This window comes from Anomaloglossus baeobatrachus, chromosome 7, assembly GCF_048569485.1.
Source record: "Anomaloglossus baeobatrachus isolate aAnoBae1 chromosome 7, aAnoBae1.hap1, whole genome shotgun sequence".
Taxonomy (NCBI): domain Eukaryota; kingdom Metazoa; phylum Chordata; class Amphibia; order Anura; family Aromobatidae; genus Anomaloglossus; species Anomaloglossus baeobatrachus.
The window spans coordinates 308,737,337-308,750,977 of record NC_134359.1 but is presented as its reverse complement, the minus strand read 5'-3'; the positions used below and the strand labels follow the sequence as shown (position 1 = coordinate 308,750,977).

At 49.5% G+C, this 13,641-nt stretch overlaps 1 protein-coding gene across 1 annotated transcript in view; it reads left to right on the top strand.

Annotated features, from left to right (window-relative positions):
- Positions 1–5,627: 5,627 nt before the first annotated feature.
- The window catches only part of MMP25 (matrix metallopeptidase 25), a 50,780-nt gene continuing 42,766 nt past the window's right edge, over positions 5,628–13,641 (top strand). Inside the window, exon 1 of the mRNA XM_075318672.1 lies at positions 5,628–5,836. Coding sequence (XP_075174787.1) covers positions 5,735–5,836 — 102 coding nt within the window. The 5' untranslated portion in view covers positions 5,628–5,734. The remainder of the gene's footprint in view (positions 5,837–13,641) is intronic.

Genomic DNA, 13,641 nt, shown 5'->3' with positions numbered 1-13,641 from the left:
TAGATACACAGCTCAGCAGACAGTATCAAACAGGAGATGATTAGATACACGGTCAGCAGACAGTATCATACAGGAGAGGATTAGATACACAGCTCAGCAGACAGTATCACACAGGAAAGGATTACATACACAGCTCAGCAGTCAGTATCACACAGGAAAGGATTAGATACACAGCTCAGCAGACAGTATCACACAGGAGAGGATTAGATACACAGCTCAGCAGACAGTATCAAACAGGAGAGGATTAGATACACGGTCAGCAGACAATATCATACAGGAGAGGATTAGATACACAGCTCAGCAGACAGTATCACACAGGACAGGATTAGATACACAGCTCAGCAGACAGTATCACACAGGAGAGGATTACATACACTGCTCAGCAGACAGTATCACACAGGACAGGATTAGATACACAGCTCAGCAGACAGTATCACACAGGATAGGATTAGATACAAAGCTCAGCAGACCGTATCACACATGATAGGATTAGATACACAGCTCAGCAGATAGTATCACACAGTAGAGGATTAGATACACAGCTCACCAGACAGTATCACACAGTAGAGGATTAGATAAACAGCTCAGCAGACAGTATCACACAGGAGAGGATTAGATACACAGCTCAGCACACAGTATCACACAGGAGAGGATTAGATACTCGGCTCAGCAGACAGTATCACACAGGAGAGGATTAGATACACGGCTCAGCAGACAGTATCACACAGGAGAGGATTAGATACACGGCTCAGCAGACAGTATCACACAGGGGAGGATTAGATACACGGCTCAGCAGACAGTATCAAACAGGAGAGGATTAGATACACAGATCAGCAGACAGTATCACACAGGAGAGGATTAGATACACGGCTCAGCAGACAGTATCAAACAGGAGAGGATTAGATACACGGTCAGCAGACAGTATCATACAGGAGAGGATTAGATACACAGCTCAGCAGACAGTATCACACAGGAGAGGATTAGACACACAGCTCAGTAGTCAGTATCACACAGGAGAGGATTAGATACACAGCTCAGCAGACAGGATCACACAGGAGAGGATTAGATACACAGCTCAGCAGACAGTATCAAACAGGAGATGATTAGATACACGGTCAGCAGACAGTATCATACAGGAGAGGATTAGATACACAGCTCAGCAGACAGTATCACACAGGAAAGGATTACATACACAGCTCAGCAGTCAGTATCACACAGGAAAGGATTAGATACACAGCTCAGCAGACAGTATCACACAGGAGAGGATTAGATACACAGCTCAGCAGACAGTATCAAACAGGAGAGGATTAGATACACGGTCAGCAGACAATATCATACAGGAGAGGATTAGATACACAGCTCAGCAGACAGTATCACACAGGACAGGATTAGATACACAGCTCAGCAGACAGTATCACACAGGAAAGGATTACATACACAGCTCAGCAGACAGTATCACACATGATAGGATTAGATACACAGCTCAGCAGACAGTATCACACAGGAGAGGATTAGATACACGGCTCAGCAGACAGTATCACACAGGAGAGGATTAGATACACAGCTCAGCAGACAGTATTACACAGGAGAGGATTAGATACACGGCTCAGCAGACAGTATCAAACAGGAGAGGATTAGATACACGGTCAGCAGACAGTATCATACAGGAGAGGATTAGATATACAGCTCAGCAGACAGTATCACACAGGAGAGGATTAGATACACAGCTTATCAGACAGTATCACACAGGAAAGGATTACATACACAGCTCAGCAGACAGTATCACACAGGATAGGATTAGATACACAGCTCAGCAGACAGTATCACACAGGATAGGATTAGATACACAGCTCAGCAGACAGTATCACACAGGAGTGGATTAGATACACGGCTCAGCAGACAGTATCACACAGGATAGGATTAGATACACAGCTCAGCAGACAGTATCACACAGGAGAGGATTAGATAAACGGCTCAGCAGACAGTATCAAACAGGAGAGGATTAGATACACGGTCAGCAGACAGTATCATACAGGAGAGGATTAGATACACAGCTCAGCAGACAGTATCACACAGGAAAGGATTAGATACATAGCTCAGCAGACAGTATCACACAGGAGAGGATTAGATACATGGCTCAGCAGACAATATCACACAGGAGAGGATTAGATACACAGATCAGCAGACAGTATCACACAGGAGAGGATTAGATACATGGCTCAGCAGACAGTATCACACAGGGGAGGATTAGATACATGGCTCAGCAGACAGTATTACACAGGAGAGGATTAGATACACGGCTCAGCAGACAGTATCACACAAGACATGATTAGATACACAGCTCAGCAGACAGTATTACACAGGAGAGGATTAGATACACAGCTCAGCAGACAGTATCACACAGGAGAGGATTAGATACATGGCTCAGCAGACAGTATCACACAGGAGAGGATTAGATACACGGTCAGCAGACAGTATCACACAGGACAGGATTAGATACACAGCTCAGCAGACAGTATCACACAGGAGAGGATTACATACACAGCTCAGCAGACAGTATCACACAGGACAGGATTAGATACACAGCTCAGCAGACAGTATCACACAGGATAGGATTAGATACACAGCTCAGCAGACCGTATCACACATGATAGGATTAGATACACAGCTCAGCAGACAGTATCACACAGTAGAGGATTAGATACACAGCTCAGCAGACAGTATCACACAGTAGAGGATTAGATACACAGCTCAGCAGACAGTATCACACAGGAGAGGATTAGATACACAGCTCAGCACACAGTATCACACAGGAGAGGATTAGATACTCGGCTCATCAGACAGTATCACACAGGAGAGGATTAGATACACGGTCAGCAGACAGTATCATACAGGAGAGGATTAGATACACAGCTCAGCAGACAGTATCACACAGGAGAGGATTAGACACACAGCTCAGTAGTCAGTATCACACAGGAGAGGATTAGATACACAGCTCAGCAGACAGGATCACACAGGAGAGGATTAGATACACAGCTCAGCAGACAGTATCAAACAGGAGATGATTAGATACACGGTCAGCAGACAGTATCATACAGGAGAGGATTAGATACACAGCTCAGCAGACAGTATCACACAGGAAAGGATTAGATACACAGCTCAGCAGACGGTATCACACAGGAGAGGATTAGATACACAGCTCAGCAGACAGTATCACACAGGAAAGGATTAGATACACAGCTCAGCAGACAGTATCACACAGGAAAGGATTAGATACACGGCTCAGCAGACAGTATCACACAGGAAAGGATTAGATACACAGCTCAGCAGACAGTATCACACAGGAAAGGATTAGATACACAGCTCAGCAGACAGTATCACACAGGAAAGGATTAGATACACAGCTCAGCAGACAGTATCACACAGGACAGGATTAGATACACAGCTCAGCAGAGGGTATCACACAGGAAAGGATTAGATACACAGCTCAGCAGACAGTATCACACAGGAAAGGATTAGATACACGGCTCAGCAGACAGTATCACACAGGAAAGGATTAGATACACAGCTCAGCAGACAGTATCACACAGGAAAGGATTAGATACACAGCTCAGCAGACAGTATCACACAGGACAGGATTAGATACACAGCTCAGCAGACAGTATCACACAGGAAAGGATTAGATACACAGCTCAGCAGTCAGTATCACACAGGACAGGATTAGATACACAGCTCAGCAGACAGTATCACACAGGAAAGGATTAGATACACAGCTCAGCAGACAGTATCACACAGGACAGGATTAGATACACGGCTCAGCAGACAGTATCACACAGGAAAGGATTAGATACACAGCTCAGCAGACAGTATCACACAGGAGAGGATTAGATACACAGCTCAGCAGACAGTATCAAACAGGAGAGGATTAGATACACGGTCAGCAGACAATATCATACAGGAGAGGATTAGATACACAGCTCAGCAGACAGTATCACACAGGACAGGATTAGATACACAGCTCAGCAGACAGTATCACACAGGAAAGGATTACATACACAGCTCAGCAGACAGTATCACACATGATAGGATTAGATACACAGCTCAGCAGACAGTATCACACAGGAGAGGATTAGATACACGGCTCAGCAGACAGTATCACACAGGAGAGGATTAGATACACAGCTCAGCAGACAGTATCACACAGGAGAGGATTAGATACACGGCTCAGCAGACAGTATCAAACAGGAGAGGATTAGATACACGGTCAGCAGACAGTATCATAAGGAGAGGATTAGATACACAGCTCAGCAGACAGTATCACACAGGACAGGATTAGATACACAGCTTATCAGACAGTATCACACAGGAAAGGATTACATACACAGCTCAGCAGACAGTATCACACAGGATAGGATTAGATACACAGCTCAGCAGACAGTATCACACAGGATAGGATTAGATACACAGCTCAGCAGACAGTATCACACAGGAGTGGATTAGATACACGGCTCAGCAGACAGTATCGCACAGGATAAGATTAGATACACAGCTCAGCAGACAGTATCACACAGGAGAGGATTAGATAAACGGCTCAGCAGACAGTATCACACAGGAGAGGATTAGATACACAGCTCAGCAGACAGTATCACACAGGAGAGGATTAGATACACGGCTCAGCAGACAGTATCACACAGGAGAGGATTAGATACACGGTCAGCACACAGTATCATACAGGAGAGGATTAGATACACAGCTCAGCAGACAGTATCACACAGGACAGGATTAGATACACAGCTCAGCAGACAGTATCACACAGGAAAGGATTACATACACAGCTCAGCAGACAGTATCACACAGGATAGGATTAGATACACAGCTCAGCAGACAGTATCACACAGGAGAGGATTAGATAAACGGCTCAGCAGACAGTATCACACAGGAGAGGATTAGATACACGGCTCAGGAGAAAGTATCACACAGGAGAGGATTAGATACACGGCTCAGCAGACAGTATCACACAGGAGAGGATTAGATACACAGCTCAGCAGACAGTATCACACAGGAGAGGATTAGATACACAGCTCAGCAGACAGTATCACACAGGAGAGGATTAGATACACAGCTCAGCAGACAGTATCACACAGGAGAGGATTAGATACATGGCTCAGCAGACAGTATCACACAGGAGAGGATTAGATACACGGTCAGCAGACAGTATCATACAGGAGAGGATTAGATACACAGCTCAGCAGACAGTATCACACAGGACAGGATTAGATACACAGCTCAGCAGACAGTATCACACAGGAAAGGATTACATACACAGCTCAGCAGACAGTATCACACAGGATAGGATTAGATACACAGCTCAGCAGACCGTATCACACAGGATAGGATTAGATACACGACTCAGCAGACAGTATCACACAGGAGAGGATTAGATACACGGCTCAGCAGACAGTATCACACAGGAGAGGATTAGATACACAGCTCAGCAGACAGTATCACACAGGAGAGGATTAGATATACAGCTCAGCAGACAGTATCACACAGAGCGGATGAGATACCTGCACCGTCCCGCAGCCCTGGTGTCGGATATCTGCGGTGGGGGAGGAGCGGGGTGGGGTCGCAGCTGTGGAGAGGATGCAGCGCTGTAGATACATTGTATCTGGAGGATCCAGCGCTCAGAAGACGCAGCAGGACGCAGGATGCGCGGAGGGAGCGGCCGCTGAAGATGAAGAGGATGAGGAGGAAGATGCTGATGATCGTCCTGAGGATCCTCGCCCTGTGCACGACCGGAGCCGGGAGCAGCGCCAGGAACACCGGGGCCGGGATGGTGAGAGCCACGGGGACCAGCACAGACACGCACTGGCCACCAGTATCATACACCCCCAGTATAACCAGCACAGACACGCACTGGCCACCAGTATCATACACCCCCAGTATAACCAGCACAGACACGCACTGGCCACCAGTATCATACACCCCCAGTATAACCAGTATAACCAGCACAGACACGCACTGGCCACCAGTATCATACACCCCCAGTATAACCAGTATAACCAGCACAGACACGCACTGGCCACCAGTATCATACACCCCCAGTATAACCAGCACAGACACGCACTGGCCACCAGTATCATACACCCCCAGTATAACCAGCACAGACACGCACTGGCCACCAGTATCATACACCCCCAGTATAACCAGTATAACCAGCACAGACACGCACTGGCCACCAGTATCATACACCCCCAGTATAACCAGTATAACCAGCACAGACACGCACTGGCCACCAGTATCATACACCCCCAGTATAACCAGCACAGACACGCACTGGCCACCAGTATCATACACCCCCAGTATAACCAGCACAGACACGCACTGGCCACCAGTATCATACACCCCCAGTATAACCAGCACCGACACGCACTGGCCACCAGTATCATACACCCCCAGTATAACCAGTATAACCAGCACAGACACGCACTGGCCACCAGTATCATACACCCCCAGTATAACCAGCACAGACACGCACTGGCCACCAGTATCATACACCCCCAGTATAACCAGCACAGACACGCACTGGCCACCAGTATCATACACCCCCAGTATAACCAGCACCGACACGCACTGGCCACCAGTATCATACACCCCCAGTATAACCAGTATAACCAGCACAGACACGCACTGGCCACCAATATCATACACCCCCAGTATAACCAGTATAACCAGCACAGACACGCACTGGCCACCAGTATCATACACCCCCAGTATAACCAGCACAGACACGTACTGGCCACCAGTATCATACACCCCCAGTATAACCAGCACAGACACGCACTGGCCACCAGTATCATACACCCCCAGTATAACCAGTATAACCAGCACAGACACGCACTGGCCACCAATATCATACACCCCCAGTATAACCAGTATAACCAGCACAGACACGCACTGGCCACCAGTATCATACACCCCCAGTATAACCAGCACAGACACGTACTGGCCACCAGTATCATACACCCCCAGTATAACCAGTATAACCAGCACAGACACGCACTGGCCACCAGTATCATACACCCCCAGTATAACCAGTATAACCAGCACAGACACGCACTGGCCACCAGTATCATACACCCCCAGTATAACCAGCACAGACACGCACTGGCCACCAGTATCATACACCCCCAGTATAACCAGTATAACCAGTACAGACACACACTGGCCACCAGTATCATACACCCTCAATATAACCAGCACAGACACGCACTGGCCACCAGTATCATACACCCTCAGTATAACCAGCACAGACACGCACTGGCCACCAGTATCATACACCCCCAGTATAACCAGCACAGACACGTACTGGCCACCAGTATCATACACCCCCAGTATAACCAGTATAACCAGCAGAGACACACACTGGCCACCAGTATCATACACCCCCAGTATAACCAGCACAGACACGCACTGGCCACCAGTATCATACACCCCCAGTATAACCAGCACAGACACACACTGGCCACCAGTATCATACACCCCCAGTATAACCAGCACCGACACGCACTGGCCACCAGTATCATACACCCCCAGTATAACCAGCACCGACACGCACTGGCCACCAGTATCATACACCCCCAGTATAACCAGCACAGACACGCACTGGCCACCAGTATCATACACCCCCAGTATAACCAGCACAGACACGCACTGGCCACCAGTATCATACACCCCCAGTATAACCAGCACAGACACGTACTGGCCACCAGTATCATACACCCCCAGTATAACCAGTATAACCAGCACAGACACGCACTGGCCACCAGTATCATACACCCCCAGTATAACCAGTATAACCAGCACAGACACGCACTGGCCACCAGTATCATACACCCCCAGTATAACCAGCACAGACACGCACTGGCCACCAGTATCATACACCCCCAGTATAACCAGTATAACCAGTACAGACACACACTGGCCACCAGTATCATACACCCTCAATATAACCAGCACAGACACGCACTGGCCACCAGTATCATACACCCTCAGTATAACCAGCACAGACACGCACTGGCCACCAGTATCATACACCCCCAGTATAACCAGCACAGACACGTACTGGCCACCAGTATCATACACCCCCAGTATAACCAGTATAACCAGCAGAGACACACACTGGCCACCAGTATCATACACCCCCAGTATAACCAGCACAGACACGCACTGGCCACCAGTATCATACACCCCCAGTATAACCAGCACAGACACACACTGGCCACCAGTATCATACACCCCCAGTATAACCAGCACCGACACGCACTGGCCACCAGTATCATACACCCCCAGTATAACCAGCACCGACACGCACTGGCCACCAGTATCATACACCCCCAGTATAACCAGCACAGACACGCACTGGCCACCAGTATCATACACCCCCAGTATAACCAGCACAGACACACACTGGCCACCAGTATCATACACCCCCAGTATAACCAGCACCGACACGCACTGGCCACCAGTATCATACACCCCCAGTATAACCAGCACAGACACACACTGGCCACCAGTATCATACACCCCCAGTATAACCAGCACAGACACACACTGGCCACCAGTATCATACACCCCCAGTATAACCAACACAGACACGCACTGGCCACCAGTATCACACACCCCCAGTATAACCAGTATAACCAGCACAGACACACACTGGCCACCAGTATCATACACCCCCAGTATAACAAGTATAACCAGCACAGACACGCACTGGCCACCAGTATCATACACCCCCAGTATACCCAGCACAGACACGCACTGGCCACCAGTATCATACATCCCCAGTATAACCAACACAGACACACACTGGCCACCAGTATCATACACCCCCAGTATAACCAGTATAACCAGCAAAGACACAATGGCCACCAGTATCATACACCCCCAGTATAACCAGCACAGACACGCACTGGCCACCAGTATCATACACCCCCAGTATAACCAGCACAGACACGCACTGGCCACCAATATCATACACCCCCAGTATAACCAGCACAGACACGCACGGGCCACCAGTATCATACACCCCCAGTATAACCAGTATAACCAGCACAGACACACACTGGCCACCAGTATCATACACCCCCAGTATAACCAGTATAACCAGCACAGACACGCACTGGCCACCAGTATCATACACCCCCAGTATAACCAGCACAGACACACACTGGCCACCAGTATCATACACCCCCAGTATAACCAGCACAGACACGCACTGGCCACCAGTATCATACACCCCCAGTATAACCAGCTCAGACACGCACTGGCCACCAGTATCATACAACCCCAGTAAAACCAGTATAACCAGCACAGACACGCACTGGCCACCAGTATCATACACCCCCAGTATACCCAGTATAACCAGCACAGACACGCACTGGCCACTAGTATCATACACCCCCAGTATAACCAGCACAGACACGCACTGGCCACCAGTATCATACACCCCCAGTATAACCAGTATAACCAGCACAGACACGCACTGGCCACCAGTATCATACACCCCCAGTATAACCAGCACAGACACGCACTGGCCACCAGTATCATACACCCCCAGTATAACCAGTATAACCAGCACAGACACACACTGGCCACCAGTATCATACACCCCCAGTATAACCAGCACAGACACGCACTGGCCACCAGTATCATACACCCCCAGTATAACCAGCACAGACACACACTGGCCACCAGTATCATACACCCCCAGTATAACCAGCACAGACACACACTGGCCACCAGTATCATACACCCCCAGTATAACCAGTATAACCAGCACAGACACACACTGGCCACCAGTATCATACACCCCCAGTATAACCAGTATAACCAGCACAGACACGCACTGGCCACCAGTATCATACACCCCCAGTATAACCAGCACAGACACACACTGGCCACCAGTATCATACACCCCCAGTATAACCAGCACAGACACGCACTGGCCACCAGTATCATACACCCCCAGTATAACCAGCACAGACACGCACTGGCCACCAGTATCATACACCCCCAGTATAACCAGTATAACCAGCACAGACACGCACTGGCCACCAGTATCATACACCCCCAGTATAACGAGCATAGACACGCACTGGCCACCAGTATCATACACCCCCTGAATAACCAGTATAACCAGCACAGACACACACTGGCCACCAGTATCATACACCCCCAGTATAACCAGCACAGACACGCACTGGCCACCAGTATCATACACCCCCAGTATCACCAGTATAACCAGCACAGACACGCACTGGCCACCAGTATCATACACCCCCAGTATAACCAGTATAACCAGCACAGACACGCACTGGCCACCAGTATCATACACCCCCAGTATAACCAGTTTAACAAGCACAGACATACACTGGCCACCAGTATCATACACCCCCAGTATAACCAGCACAGACACGCACTGGCCACCAGTATCATACACCCCCAGTATAACCAGTATAACCAGCACAGACACACACTGGCCACCAGTATCATACACCCCCAGTATAACCAGCACAGACACGCACTGGCCACCAGTATCATACACCCCCAGAATAACGAGTATAACCAGCACAGACACGCACTGGCCACCAGTATCATACACCCCCAGTATAACCAGCACAGACACGCACTGGCAACCAGTATCATACACCCCCAGTATAACCAGTATAACCAGCACAGACACGCACTGGCCACCAGTATCATACACCCCCAGTATAACCAGAATAACCAGCATAGACACGCACTGGCCACCAGTATCATACACCCCCAGTATAACCAGCACAGACACGCTCTGGCCACCAGTATCATACACCCCCAGTATAACCAGCACAGACACGCAGTGGCCACCAGTATCATACACCCCCAGTATAACCAGCACAGACACACACTGGCCACCAGTATCATACACCCTCAGTATAACCAGCACAGACACGCACTGGCCACCAGTATCATACACCCCCAGTATAACCAGTATAACCAGCACAGACACACTGGCGACCAGTATCATACACCCCCAGTATAACCAGTATAACCAGCACAGACACGCACTGGCCACCAGTATCATACACCCCCAGTATCACCAGCACAGACACGCACTGGCCACCAGTATCATACACCCCCAGTATAACCAGCACAGACACGCACTGGCCACCAGTATCATACACCCCCAGTATAACCAGTATAACCAGCACAGACACACTGGCCACCAGTATCATACACCCCCAGTATAACCAGCACAGACATGCACTGGCCACCAGTATCATACACCCCCAGTATAACCAGTATAACCAGCACAGACACATACTGGCCACCAGTATCATACACCCCCAGTATAACCATTATAACCAGCACAGACACGCACTGGCCACCAGTATCATACACCCCCAGTATAACCAGTATAACCAGCACAGACACGCACTGGCCACCAGTATCATCCACCCCCAGTATAACCAGCACAGACACGCACTGGCCACCAGTATCATACACCCCCAGTATAACCAGTATAACCAGCACAGACACACACTGGCCACCAGTATCATACACCCCCAGTATAACCAGCACAGACACGCACTGGCCACCAGTATCATACACCCCCAGTATAACCAGCACAGACACGCACTGGCCACCAGTATCATACACCCCCAGTATAACCAGTATAACCAGCACAGACACACACTGGCCACCAGTATCATACACCCCCAGTATAACCAGCACAGACACGCACTGGCCACCAGTATCATACACCCCCAGAATCACCTGCACAGACTCGCACTGGCCACCAGTATCATACACCCCCAGTATAACCAGCACAGACACGCACTGGCCACCAGTATCATACACCCCCAGTATAACCAGCACAGACACGCACTGGCCACCAGTATCATACACCCCCAGTATAACCAGCACAGACACACACTGGCCACCAGTATCATACACCCCCAGTATAACCAGTATAACCAGCACAGACACACACTGGCCACCAGTATCATACACCCCCAGTATAACCAACACAGACACACACTGGCCACCAGTATCATACACCCCCAGTATAACCAGCACAGACACACACTGGCCACCAGTATCATACACCCCCAGTATAACCAGTATAACCAGCACAGACACACACTGGCCACCAGTATCATACACCCCCAGTATAACCAGCACGGACACGCACTGGCCACCAGTATCATACACCCCCAGTATAACCAGCACAGACACACACTGGCCACCAGTATCATACACCCCCAGTATAACCAGCACAGACACACACTGGCCACCAGTATCATACACCCCCAGTATAACCAGTATAACCAGCACAGACACACACTGGCCACCAGTATCATACACCCCCAGTATAACGAGCACAGACACGCACTGGCCACCAGTATCATACACCCCCAGTATAACCAGTATAACCAGCACAGACACGCACTGGCCACCAGTATCATACACCCCCAGTATAACCAGTATAACCAGCACAGACACACTGGCCACCAGTATCATACACCCCCAGTATAACCAGCACAGACACACACTGGCCACCAGTATCATACACCCCCAGTATAACCAGTATAACCAGCACAGACACACACTGGCCACCAGTATCATACACCCCCAGTATAACCAGCACAGACACGCACTGGCCACCAGTATCATACACCCCCAGTATAACCAGCACAGACACGCACTGGCCACCAGTATCATACACCCCCAGTATAACCAGTATAACCAGCACAGACACACACTGGCCACCAGTATCATACACCCCCAGTATAACCAGCACAGACACGCACTGGCCACCAGTATCATACACCCCCAGAATCACCTGCACAGACTCGCACTGGCCACCAGTATCATACACCCCCAGTATAACCAACACAGACACATACTGGCCACCAGTATCATACACCCCCAGTATAACCAGCACAGACACACACTGGCCACCAGTATCATACACCCCCAGTATAACCAGTATAACCAGCACAGACACACACTGGCCACCAGTATCATACACCCCCAGTATAACCAGCACGGACACGCACTGGCCACCAGTATCATACACCCCCAGTATAACCAGCACAGACACACACTGGCCACCAGTATCATACACCCCCAGTATAACCAGCACAGACACACACTGGCCACCAGTATCATACACCCCCAGTATAACCAGTATAACCAGCAGAGACACACACTGGCCACCAGTATCATACACCCCCAGTATAACCAGCACAGACACGCACTGGCCACCAGTATCATACACCCCCAGTATAACCAGTATAACCAGCACAGACACGCACTGGCCACCAGTATCATACACCCCCAGTATAACCAGTATAACCAGCACAGACACACTGGCCACCAGTATCATACACCCCCAGTATAACCAGCACAGACACACACTGGCCACCAGTATCATACACCCCCAGTATAACCAGTATAACCAGCACAGACACACACTGGCCACCAGTATCATACACCCCCAATATAACCAGCACAGACACGCACTGGCCACCAGTATCATACACCCCCAGTATAACCAGTATAACCAGCACAGACACGCACTGGCCACCAGTA